The sequence below is a fragment of the Lupinus angustifolius genome, chromosome LG20 (genome assembly GCF_001865875.1).
Source record: "Lupinus angustifolius cultivar Tanjil chromosome LG20, LupAngTanjil_v1.0, whole genome shotgun sequence".
Taxonomy (NCBI): Eukaryota; Viridiplantae; Streptophyta; class Magnoliopsida; order Fabales; family Fabaceae; genus Lupinus; species Lupinus angustifolius.
The window spans coordinates 18,723,955-18,737,110 of NC_032028.1; the positions used below are offsets into that span (position 1 = coordinate 18,723,955).

At 35.4% G+C, this 13,156-nt stretch overlaps 2 protein-coding genes across 6 annotated transcripts; both read left to right on the forward strand.

Moving 5' to 3' along the window:
• On the forward strand, nucleotides 1,343-2,631 carry LOC109335529. The gene is made up of 3 exons (XM_019571663.1): nucleotides 1,343-1,504; nucleotides 1,597-2,082; nucleotides 2,182-2,631. Exons 1-3 carry the CDS (start codon nucleotides 1,343-1,345, stop codon nucleotides 2,629-2,631), a joined length of 1,098 nt encoding a protein of 365 aa, XP_019427208.1.
• Nucleotides 4,050-11,226, forward strand: LOC109336343 (granule-bound starch synthase 2, chloroplastic/amyloplastic-like). 5 transcript variants are annotated; one of them, XM_019572878.1, is made up of 9 exons: nucleotides 4,050-4,621; nucleotides 5,890-6,457; nucleotides 7,525-7,589; nucleotides 7,855-7,932; nucleotides 8,033-8,143; nucleotides 8,536-8,580; nucleotides 9,098-9,271; nucleotides 10,045-11,012; nucleotides 11,043-11,226. In XM_019572878.1, exons 1-8 carry the CDS (start codon nucleotides 4,307-4,309, stop codon nucleotides 10,999-11,001), a joined length of 2,313 nt encoding a protein of 770 aa, XP_019428423.1. In that variant the 5' UTR covers nucleotides 4,050-4,306; the 3' UTR covers nucleotides 11,002-11,012; nucleotides 11,043-11,226. The 5 variants fall into 5 exon arrangements, 4 of the variants coding, with proteins under 4 accessions (XP_019428423.1, XP_019428424.1, XP_019428425.1 ...); XR_002106339.1 differs by having other exon boundaries at nucleotides 4,051-4,621; nucleotides 10,045-11,058; nucleotides 11,096-11,226; XM_019572879.1 differs by having other exon boundaries at nucleotides 4,051-4,621; nucleotides 5,890-6,058; nucleotides 6,122-6,457; nucleotides 10,045-11,226.

The following is a 13,156-nucleotide window of genomic DNA, read 5'->3' on the forward strand; positions in this document are numbered from 1 at the left end:
TTCTAGTTTGGTTAGTTCTGATTGTGTTGAGTTCTCCCAGTTCGTTGAGGACCTAGAGCTTTTTGATCTTCCTCTTGTTGGTTCGAAGTTCACTTGGTTCGTCTCTAACGGTTCAGCGATGAGTAGACTTGATAGATTTCTGATTAACAACTCCTAGTCATCTAGATGGGGTCAGTTGGTCCAAATGAGTTTGAAGAGGACATTCTCAGATCATTGTCCTATTGTGTTAAAATCTGATGTTAATGATTGGGGCCCCTCTCCTTTCAGAACAAATAATTGTTGGTTTTCGAATGTTGAGTTTGGCAAATTTGTTGAAGGTACCTGGAATGATTTGGAGGTTAATGGTAGGGGGTCTTTTATTCTTAAAGAAAAGTTGAAACTTCTTAAGATCTCTCTGAAGAGGTGGAACAAGGACCACTTCGGCGTGTTGGATAGGAAAATCAATGACCAGGTGTCTTTTATTAACTTTGTTGATGGGAAAGGCAATATCGGAGCTCTCTCTGAGGAGGATATTTCTGCTAGGAGATCTGCTACTGCTGAGCTTTGGAGGCTCTCTAGCCAGAAAGACAATTTGCTTTATCAGAAATCTAGATAGAGGTGGCTGAAGGAAGGCGATTCAAACTCTAAATTTTTCCATGCTTCTATCAACCGGAGGAGACGAAGTAATAGAATTCCTGGTTTGTTTATTGAGGGGGAGTGGGTTGATGATCCGCCCAGGGTCAAAGATCACATTCGTTCTTTTTTCAAAGCTAGATTTGAGGATTCTCATTGGAATAGGCCATCCCTGGATGGGATTGATTTTGTTAATATTTCGGATGAGGATAATTCTTTCCTAACTGCCGAGTTTGAGGAAGTTGAGATCAAAGAAGCTGTTTGGAGCTGTGAGGGTGATAAAAGTCCTGGTCCTGATGGTTTTAACTTTTCCTTTATTAAAAGGGTCTGGGAGGTGGTGAAAGCTGATATTTTTGCTATGGTTGATGATTTCTATCGGAATGGTGACCTTGTTAAAGAGAGCAATGCCTCTTTCATTGTGTTGGTTCCTAAGAATGGGTGCCCGCAAGGGCTTGGTGACTTCAGACCAATATCTCTTGTTGGCTGCATCCAGAAGATCATATCTAAACTCCTCGCGGTTCGTATCAAGATAATTATTCCTTCTGTTATTTCTGAATGTCAGACTGCTTTTCTACAAGGTTGATATATTATGGTTGGAGTGGTTATTGCTAATGAGATAATTGACCAGGCTAGGAAGAATAGGGATGAAGAATGTTTCATCTTTAAGGTGGATTTTGAAAAAGCTTATGATTCAGTTAACTGAAGTTTCCTTCTATATATGATGGAAAGGATGGGTTTATGTGTTAAGTGGAGGAACTGGATTAAGAGTTGCCTTCAATCTAACTCAGTGTCTATCCTGGTTAATGGGAGTCCTACTAGGGAGTTCAATATGGTCAGGGGTCTGAGACAAGGTGACCCGATTGCCCTTTTCCTTTTCCTTATTGTTGCTGAGGTCTTGCTGGGATTATGAGATCTGTGGTGTGTAAAAGGTTATTCAGAGGTTATGAGGTGGGTAAAGACAAGGTCCTTATTTCGCATTTGCAGTATGCTCATGATACTTTGCTTATTGGTGCTAATTCTGCTGATAATATCATGGTCCTTAAAAGCATCCTGAAATGTTTTGAACTGGCCTCTGGGTTGCAGATTAATTTTCATAAAAGTCAATTTATTGGTATCAACTCTGATGAAGACTTTGTTCAGATGGCGGTTCATAAGCTGTTTTGCTGTGTTGGTTCTGTTGCTTTGAAATTCTTAGGAATTCCGGTTGGTGCCAACCCTAGGAGGATTGCTATGTGGTCTCCTATCATTGAATCCTTTAAAAAAATGTTCTCTTCTTGGCAACACAATCTTATTTCCTTTGGTGGTTGTGTCACTCTCATCAAGTCGGTTCTTAACTCTCTCTCTATCTATTTCTTTTCTTTTTTTAAAGCTCCGGTTGTTGTTATTCTTGAGTTGGAGAAAATTCAGAGAAGCTTTCTTTGGGGTCGAGGGGAGGATAGAAGAGGTGTTCATTGGATGAGTTGGAGTAAGGTTTGTAGGTCTAAAAGGGAAGGGGGTCTTGGTGTTAAAAACTTGAGTCTGTTTAATTTGTCTTTGTTGGGTAAATGGCGGCGTCGTCTTCTTTTTTAGAGTGATGCTCTTTGGGTGAGAGTTCTTCATTCTAGATATGTTGCTAGGATGGGAGGGTCGAGAGGTTTCTCTAATCCTGAGTATTTTAAGAGAGGCTCTTCCTGGTGGAGAGACTTTGGGTGTCTGGGTAATAGACTTTTCGGGATTCACAATGGTTGGTTCTTAGAGAGTGTGTGTAGGAGAATTGAAAACAGTGAGTCTATTGTGTTTTGGAGAGATTTGTGGGTTGGTGAGGTTTGCCTTTTTAACAGGTTTCAGAGGTTGTTCCAGATTGCTCTTGACAAGGATGCTTGCATTAGCTCCTTAGGGGAATGGAGGGATGGTTCTTGGCTACTGTCTTTAATTTGGAGGAGGAGATTGTTTGACTGGGAAAAACGTGACGAAGAGGATTTGCTCAATTGCCTGAAGGATGTGAAACCGGTCACAGATGCTGAGGATGAGTGGCTGTGAATTCATGCTAAAGATGGTGCTTACTCGGTTCAAAATACTTATTTGGTTCTCCTTAATGAGGTAACAAGTCCTGATAACATCTTTTTCAAAAGGTTATGGCTATGTAATGTTCCTTCTAAAATGAGATGCCTAGCGTGGAGGGTCTCCAAGGATGGGGTGCCTACCCTTTTGAACCTGGCTAGTCGTGGAGTGTTGGGGGAGCATGATCCAATTAGGTGTATCTTTTGCGGTGTGGAGGACGAGTCTGTCGATCACTTGTTTTTTCTTGCTCTTAGTCTTATGGAGTTTGGCAAAAAGTATACGTGTGGTTTGGTATTTGTTTTGTGTTCCCGATTGGTGTGAAGGGTCATTTCAACTCTCATTGGAGTCTCTTGCGGTTGGACAAAAGGCATCATCATCTTTAGATGTCTATCTGGTTTGTTTGTATCTGGTGCATATGGGTAGCTAGAAACAAAACTATCTTTGAGAAGTCTTCTTTGAATTTGGAGGAGGTAATGTTTTCTATTCATCTTTAGTCATGGACCTTGATATTGACAAGATTTCCTTCTTTTTCTATTCCTTTCTCGGTTTGGGTTTTTAACTCATTGAGTTGTTTTTCTTGTTCTCTTTTTGTTAGTGTATAGGAATACCACTTGTTCTCCTAATACTCTCTTTTTGGTTATAAAATTGTTATTGTTGATCAAAAAAATAATTGTGAAAAGAAAAACGCTTTTGTTTTATGATTTATTATTTATTAAAACTTCGGAGTTTGGAACTCCAAAGAAATTTGAATGAACTATATAAAAGTACACAAATACATTGAACACCCTCACGCGTTGGTATTAGACATGTTCAGATATGGATACATTCGGATTTGTGAATAATACGTATTCTTAGAGTATCCAAAAATAAAAATTAGCAAGTAAAGATGAATATATATCTGATATGTTTTCAACAAAAAATAGGATAAGATAAGATACGTTTTATCAATTTTATGATTTATTCTACTATATTTTTTAGTTTTAGTACTTTTAAATTTGGAGGACAATGATTTACAATTTCCATTATATTTTATACTTTAGATATTTTGATTTACACTTATAATTTTATCATATTTTATATATTTTTTACTATATTATAGACGTATCCTTGGACATATCATATCCTATCTTTCAGAAAAATGTGTGTCAACATATCCGACATGTATCACATCGATATATATATATATATATATATATATGTGCGCGCGTGTGTGTGTAATATTTTGGTGAAGGAGAGAAAATATTTGGGTGATCTACATATTTTGAAAGAGATATTAATCTCTTTGAGAGGGTGGGAATATGGTTGATTGAAGAAAGAAAGAAAGAAAAGAGTGAATGTTTTACTACAAATAAAAACCTTTAAATGCAACTTGGGAAGTCACCCACAAATTAGTGTCTACCTTAAATTCTGATCCTAAAACTCCATTTTTGTCTTTTTACTTCTCACTCTAACAAACAATCTTTCCCTTTTCAATTCTTCATTCAATTTCTACACAAAAACACTTCCATTCTATTCTTTCATTCACACTTTCACCCATTTTCTTCACGAACTACAAATTCTCCACTTGGGTCTTGTTCATCATTCAATTTCATCATCTGGGTCTTCCTCGTTTTCACCTCATATATAAAAAAAATCACTTTTTGGTTCCACTTTTATGTCAAAAATGGCTTCTTTTCCGTTTATTCTAGAAACAAATGCTGACACCAAAGTGCTACTACTCCTTCACACTAAGAATCATCATCGTTCTCTCAAATTCCCACTAAAATATAACACTATGAATGCTTTAGCTTTTGACCCTTCAGAAACCAGAAGGGGTGATGGTAGATTGCACTATAGATATAAGAGGCATAACATAAGAGCTGTAGGGAAGAGTGTAGGGGCAAGTAATGAGGATAAGGATGATATGCTTAAGGGCACCATTGAAAAGAGCAAAAAGGTTCTTGCTTTGCAGAGGAATCTACTTCAACAGGTATTCATGAATATGTTTTTTCTTTAGAATTGTATATAATTAGAGTTATCCTTAAGAGGTGTTTAGTTTGAGACCCAAAAAAGTTGTTTGTAGATTGATTTTGTGGGATTTGGAAAATTAGGACTCCACATTGCATGATAAAGGAAAAAAAGCATTTTTTTTTTCTTTTCTTATTGGAAAAGTAAGTGGTAAGTAGTGTAAAGCAATGGCTAACAAGTATACTTCCTTAATTCATTGTTTGCTAAAGCTCCTAATTCCGAAGATGAAGTTAATTACTCATGCTGTAGTGATGTTTTTAAAGTTTAAAGTAAGAAAGTAAAGATCTAAATAGTTTTTGGTGTGTGGATAGAGTAGAATGTACTATAGTGTCATGTTCTGCTCCCTTTGGTTCAACAAAATTCCCACTTTTTAATCCTTGTGTAATGTTTTGTTTTATTCGTAAAATAAAATGCACCAAGTATAGAACAATGTTCTGTTAATCTAGGTCTGGCACTTCTACTAAACACTAACTTAGCGAGTTAAGATCATGTTGCATTTTAATAAATTAAGGATTGATGCACCTTCACTTTCTTATTTTAGAGGAGTTTTTTTCCTTCTCATGTCATTACAACAGATAGCTCATGTTAGCTAAATGACAAAATAGGACGGGAGGCTTTCAATCTAGTGCGATAAAGGCTTGGTTGTTGTTGTTGTTCTGAAATGAAAACAAAATGTTCATGCTTGCAGCCCAAATACTAGAAATTTCTTTATTTCATGTTCTTTTGTTTCTGTAATGTTTATCTTAATAATTGCAATCCAATGCAGGATGATATCAAGATTTTCTGGAGCATTTAATCAGTTTAGTAAATGATTGATGTGGTGAATTAGCAGTAGCACCTTTATCCTGTATTTGCTAGCTTGTTGTAATTGTGATGTTCCAGTGGTGCTGGATGAACATGTTTCTTAAAACATAATCTAGTTCTGATAACATGTGCTGTATATGAGTACAGTCGGCGAGTAATTTTTGTGACATTGTTAAGTGTACAATACTAAACTGTTCATATATAAACCACCAATCTGAACTTAAATATAAGGTCATTGTTAAGGAATTATGTTTAGGTTAAAGGGAAATGAAGTTGTGAAGTTTCTTCACAATGATAGTGAAGTTGATGATACAAATCACAATTATATTTGTGTCACCATACTTCATTTGGTCTCTTCTTTTATACCCTAAAAGTTCTTATAAGCATTCATGTGGTGCTCTTATTTAGCTTTATTATCTATTGTAGATTGCCGAAAGAAAGAAATTGGTTTCTTCTATAAATAGTGATAGCATTCCTGAATTAGAAGGAGGCAGTATTTCTTACGAACACGGTGAAAAATCTTTGTCAAATGACTCAAATCCACGGAAAGCTGCCATCGGCAGAGGCAATGCTGTAGAAAACCACCAAAGTGGTGGCATTGCTTTAAGCAATGATGTCCATTATAGTGGGGATGGGATACTAGATGCTCCATCTGTAGGCATTAATCAAGTTTTTGATGAAGGCGAGGAGGAAGATGATAAATTCATACCTGCTGAAAGGACTGCATCTAGAATATATTTCAATGAACAATTGAAAAACCGGAGATATGAGACAATTAAGCCGGTTGCTCTGCCAAACTACCTTTCATATAGCAAAAAAACTTCCACCCCGAAGGTTGAAAATCAGGAAGGTGTTAGTCATTCAAGTGCAAAGGTGGTCACTAATGAAGCGAACAAAGTTGAGAGCGTATATGAAAAAACCCCACCATTGGCTGGGGCCGATGTCATGAATGTTATATTGGTTGCTGCAGAATGTGCTCCCTGGTCAAAAACAGGTAATTTAACATCATTTAATGGTCGAGGATATGTTATCCTCTTTATAAATGAAATTCCTTTTCTTTAAAAGAAATGAAAAAATTCCATTGAAGGTTTTCCTTAACGAATTTATTTTACTGAGATCCCTTATGACAAATCCAGCTTGGCCTTGTTAACATGCTAAAATATACAGTAGTTTCACAAAGTAAGCTCACAAAGATGTTTGGAATTTGACAATTGACTAATTTTGCAGGCAGCCAGTTCACCAACCTAGCGATTTACTATTTGATATAAATTTCCATTGAAAAAATATCGGTAACTTGTATGCTTAAATATTGTATATCATTTATCAAAGAAGGGGGCATATAAAGAAAAAAAGGATCCTATTTTAGATGTAATCTGGTGTAGCCATTCACTTTTGATAGGGTTCTTTGAAATTTTGAGTAAAAAGATAAGGAAATAAAGATTTTGTGTGATGTTCTTTTAAACTTATATATTTTTTATTGAAGCCTTGTTCTTGAATTTTGACACTAGCAAGTTAGCACCCTAATGTGACATATATGCGCTTTTTTGGGTACTACCAAGGACATCCCCTCACCCTATGGGTAAGGAACTAATCCCTTTTGGGGTTCATGGCTGTCCCTCCCAACAAGTGTCGCTCCCAGGAATCGAACCTTTGACCTTTTGGTCAACGTGGGGATTGATAAGGGTCAATAAGAAGTAATTACATAATTAGTGGAGAGAAAGGTAGTCGGTAGTTAGAAGAGTTGTAACTAACTAACTTCTATAAATAGCTTATTCTGAAGTTAGTTAGGCTAGCCTGATTTTCATTCCCAAAATACACTTGTAATCTCTTCTATTCTGTATCTTGTTCAATATCCAATAAGAACCTCTAATTCTTTTCTCATTTCTAAGATTTCCTGCTTCTTATTCACATAATCCTTCAGATTCAGTTGTGAATCCCTAGAATTCCATAACATCTATATCAGGGATCTAGTGGGGTCTTACACTATTAGACCAACACATTGTTGGTCATATATGCCCTTTTGTTTTTATATAACTTACGGACTTATGCCTGAACTAATAGGTGGACTTGGAGATGTTGCTGGGTCATTACCTAAGGCTTTGGCTCGGCGTGGACATCGAGTTATGGTAACATAGTTATTCCCTTAACGAACTGAATATCACATGTGTGGGCAGAGAACTTTCACTTTTAAGTTTACTTCTTGCTTGATGAAGAACCACCTAAACTCAATTGTTTCACACTGTGTGGTATCCTCATGTTATACTTAATGTGGTTTGAAGCACGATAGCTTGTGTCATGACTCATCAGCTTATAATTTGACACTTCAATGAATTATCAGGTTACTTTTCTATTAATATCTCCATTTTCTTATTTCTTCACTTTCCTTCTTAGGTTGTAGCACCTCGGTATGGTACTTATGCTGAACCACAAGATGCCGGAATTCGGAAAAGGTACAAAGTAGATGGCCAGGTGTGAAGCAGTTACTCTATTCATAATCAATTATAGGTCTTTGAATCAATTAAATCAGTATTGTCTTGGTAATGTAATCTCCAATGTTGTCTCTTTACAGGACATGGAAGTGATGTATTTCCAGACCTATATTGATGGTGTTGACTTCGTTTTTATCGACAGTCCAATATTTCGCCATCTAGAGCAAAACATATATGGCGGAAACCGAATGGTAATAGCCTATTCTGTTGAGTTGGGGACCACTATCCATGAATCTACGAAATAGCAATAATTCTTGATCTCTCTCAATTTGAAAATCAGGGATAGTTAAGTACTTGCGTTGTATTTCATAAAGTACATTATTACTCAGAACATTTTTAAGAGGAAAAACAGAAAGAAAAAGGAGACAAAAAGAACCGGTTTATTTTGTGGACTACTGGTTTCATCCATTAGCAAAATTGGTTAAGAGAGGAATGACGAAAATGCTGAACTTTTCCGATTTTAGTTATCCTAGAAAATCATCTTGCGTCGGTACATAGTAAGACTGATTAGTTACCTTTAACTAGTTTTCTTCTCTTATTATTTCTTTGCCTTTTGACTCTTGCATCTCCCTTAATGGAACAGGATATTCTAAAACGCATGGTGCTGTTTTGCAAGGCAGCTGTTGAGGTACATGAACTTAATGGTTTTGTGACTAAATCAATTATACGGATATTCGGTCATAACAATTGGTATATCTGAAGAGTCTTAGCAGACTGCATGTGCTACCTTTTTTCTTATTTTTTTATAGATTTTTTCCGAAGCAACTATGTTCGTTTACCAGATTGTGGATGATAAATAATCTGTCTCAAGCAACTGAAATCACATTAGTCTGCATTAAATAGGGTGGGAATGGTGAAAATACTAATTGAGTAATAGTAAATTTGTTCAAGGTAATGTGTCTAGCATAAGTTCTGGTTCCATAATGTTGAATCTCAGAGTAAATGCTGCAAAGTTCTCACCGCAAGTACATTATATTTATGTGGCATGCAAAATAGGATTATTATAAAATGGTTAACATGGTTTATTATCCAAATCATTTTTATTAACCGTTAAAAGACGTTCTGGTAGATACATTTTTATTTATTTATAAAATCCTTATATTTGTCTACTTTCAATATGTATAAATGAAGCTAATGATATTCAGGTTCCTTGGAATGTTCCATGCGGCGGTGTTTGCTACGGAGATGGAAATTTGGTTTTCATAGCAAATGATTGGCATACTGCATTGCTGCCAGTGTATCTGAAGGCATATTATCATGAACATGGTTTGATGAAATACACAAGATCTGTTCTTGTGATTCATAACATAGCTCACCAGGTTCTTCCTGTTTCTATATACAATGATTTTAGTGTGCTTAATTCATCGTCCAATATAATGAAGTAAGAAGCTGCTATTTTTGTTAATGTATTATTCAACATATCTGGTCAAGTTGGTTAATTGAATCAGAAAGAAAAAGATTTATATTATTGATATTTTATCAAAGTTGTATATGATTTTCTCGTACTGTAGAATATCGTGAGGGTAAAGAATGGATAAATGATTAGAGTTATTCACTTTTTGTCTTTGAAATATGTTTTGAATTAACATTTGTTTTGAATATTCTTAAATTTTAATGAAAGAGATTTTTTTTGGAGTAACTCAGCTGAATTTGGAATATACCAAATAGTAAAGATCCCATCATTTACCAATAAGCATGTAATGTCCTGTTCACGATTTCTCTTAAGTCTGCACCGGTTTAAAACACCATGGTCTCAGCATCTTAACGATGATACAAATTCTGACCCTTATAAGATTATGATCATAAGAAAAGGTTCAACTGATCTTGCTGTAAAATGTTTTATTTCTTTTCAGAAATCGAGTGAAATTTATTAAGGATTCAAAAACATGGTTTCTCATGAAAATGAATCTAATTTTGCATTGCTTGTGGGTTGTATGTATCAAAATGCTATTCTTTTATCTTTGAATGAGACACTACTGGTTGAGTTAGATCCTTATAGCTTATTTCATTTTTTTAATGATTGAAGTTGGTATTGCTATTAGATTTTTCTTGCATAAAGAAGGAAAATTTGCAAAACTTATTTTTCATACAGGGTCGTGGCTCGGTTGACGATTTCAAGTATTTAGATTTACCTGAACACTACAAAGACATTTTCAAATTATATGACCCCGTTGGAGGTGACCACTTGAACATCTTCGCAGCTGGTATAAAAACAGCAGACCGGATTGTCACTGTTAGTCATGGATATGCATGGGAGCTTAAAACTTCTGAAGGTGGTTGGGGTTTGCATGGGATCATAAACGATAACGACTGGAAATTGAGAGGAATTGTGAATGGAGTCGATAACAAAGAATGGAACCCTCGGTTTGATGTTCACTTGACATCAGATGGCTACACTAAGTACTCCCTGGAAACGCTGCAAAGTGGCAAGCGTCAATGTAAAGCAGCCTTACAAAAGGAGCTTGGTTTGCCTGTCCGTGACAATGTTCCGGTAATCGCTTTCATTGGAAGGTTGGATCAACAGAAAGGTGTTGACCTCATAGCTGAAGCGATTCCTTGGATGATGGGCCAGGATGTGCAACTAATCATGTTGGGAAGCGGAAGGCGGGACCTAGAACAAATGCTTAGGCAATTTGAAAACCAACACCACGATAAAGTGAGGGGATGGGTTGGCTTTTCTGTGAAGATGGCTCACAGGATAACTGCTGGTTCAGACATATTGCTCATGCCATCAAGATTTGAGCCATGTGGGTTGAATCAACTGTATGCCATGAACTATGGAACGGTTCCGGTCGTACACGCTGTTGGTGGACTGAGAGATACGGTGCAGCCTTTCGATCCATTTAACGAGTCAGGCCTTGGGTGGACGTTCGATAGCGCGGAAGCTAGTAAGTTAATGCATGCATTAGGGAACTGCTTATGGACTTACAGGGATTATAAGTCGAGCTGGGAAGGGCTTCAACGTCGAGGGATGATGCAAGATCTTAGTTGGGACAATGCTGCTCAGCAATATGAGGAGGTCCTTGTTGCTGCCAAATACCAATGGTGAGTTCTTGGCATCTACTCCCTTAACATGATTGATCAATATGGAGTGATTTCAAAGTCATGATGATTGGTGTCCAAGGGAATGAAACTGAGCTAGTTGATTATAAGTATTAGGTAGATGTTTCTGAAATTCTTATGCAAATAATTACTGTTACAACCTTCATGATGCAACATTTTTGTCTTGTAAAATAAGGATCATGAATAAAGTTGTTATGTCATGTTCCATGCACATGCAGAGGCTAACATAATATACTTGTATGATAAGCAAAATAAAAATAGAAACATATATTCAACTGGCCAAAAAAAAGTGCTTAAACTCTTTCTTGTCCTTTTGGCTATAACATATTACACTTGTATGATAAGCAATAGAAATATAAAGTACATGAGATAAACTATCTCTCACTATCCACTCTATGTTACTATTTGAGATTTTAATGCTGAGATATTAAGTGCAATTTAAGGCTCTATTAGATTTCAGGATGGTCAAAAAATCAATAGTTTGATTCGGGAGCAATACTTGTTGGAAGGGGTAGTCACACACCTCGAAAGAGATTAGTTCCTTACCCAATAGGTGAGAGATACCCTTGTTAGTACCAAAAGATGATTCAAGTACTTTTGGATGTTCAAGTGCTAAAGTCTTAGAGCTGTTGACTAAATTTAGATACTCTAAGTAACGCAGTGAAGTTAGATTTAATAATTTTATTCTAATTCTAATAGGAAGAGTTGGCGATTAAGAAAAAGGAAAATTGTGATTGTTAGGGAAATTTGAGCCCTTGTAGTTTTTTATTTCCTCTCACTGGAGCTCCCTCTCCTTAATCATAACATGATGAAATTCAAAGTCCAAATTTTAGTTCATTACTCATTACTCATTAATTAGTTCATTACTCATTGCTTGAAATATACTCTTGGTAATAAATAAAAAAGTAACATGAAAAATATTTTAAATTAATTTTTAATGAAATTAAATAAACATTAATTTTAAAATAACGTGCAATTCAACTTTAAAAATCTAGGGATTAATGTTAACGTTTCTCGAGTTAAAATTAATACCTCAAACCTGCCAAAAATAGATAAATTGTGAATGCATGAATTTAATAGAGTTCTCTATTCCTTTCCTATTCTATTTAAAACTTATAAGGTTTCTTATTATTAGCCTCACCATAACAACAATTCTACACTCATGAATATTCTAAATGATTTTAAACTATAATTAATCACAGTCTTAAAATTAACCTATCATTTAGTATTTGCAGCCAAAAAATCATCATTCCAAATATTGCAAGATGTATTCAAAGTCACCTATTATTCTTTTTTTATATACAATTTTTAAGGAGGGGGAAGAGAGAGGAAATTTAACCGTCCCTTAGGTTTAAACCAAAGTTACTATTATTTAAACTTTAAAGTCAACAAATCCAAATATATAAAAGAACGTTGGACTTAGTGAATTTGAAAATGGTGATTTTATTATACTTTCATATTCAAAAGAGTGTGTTACTAGCATTTTTTATCGACCTTACCCCCACACTAACCTCCTACATTGTGGGGGTACCCCACACAGGGTGAAGAGAGATTGGTGGTTAAAGGTTAGAGATGTGAGTAGGGATGGCAAAAAACTCTGATCTGTGGGTACCCGTGGAAATACCTGCAACGGATACCTACAATAATAGTTTATGGTGGGAGTGAGTTTTGTGATACTCGCCCCACGGGTACCCGCAAATTTATATATTTAGTTTTTGGTTAAATTTTTATATATATTTATTATTATTTTAATATTAATATTTCTTATACTTTATTATTATTTCATAATAAATTATATATATTTGACTATGATCATAAATTCATCACATAAATATCATATTATTTATGTAACAGTTATTTTTTACATATTGATTATTACAAATTATATAAATATATAATTAAAATTAAAAACTCATTGGGTGCCTACAAATATCCGCTACCTGTGCAGGTATCCGCAAATATTGCAGGTTTGGGCACGGGAAATCACTGTCCGTCCGTGCCGGTTGTCATCCCTAGATGTGATTGCCAAACCTACCCTAATGCCAACACAAAAGAACTACACCATATAAGGCAAACTTCATTAACTATGATATTTAATAAGTGGTCTGAAATGTCTTAAAGCTTACTAAACTAATCAATAA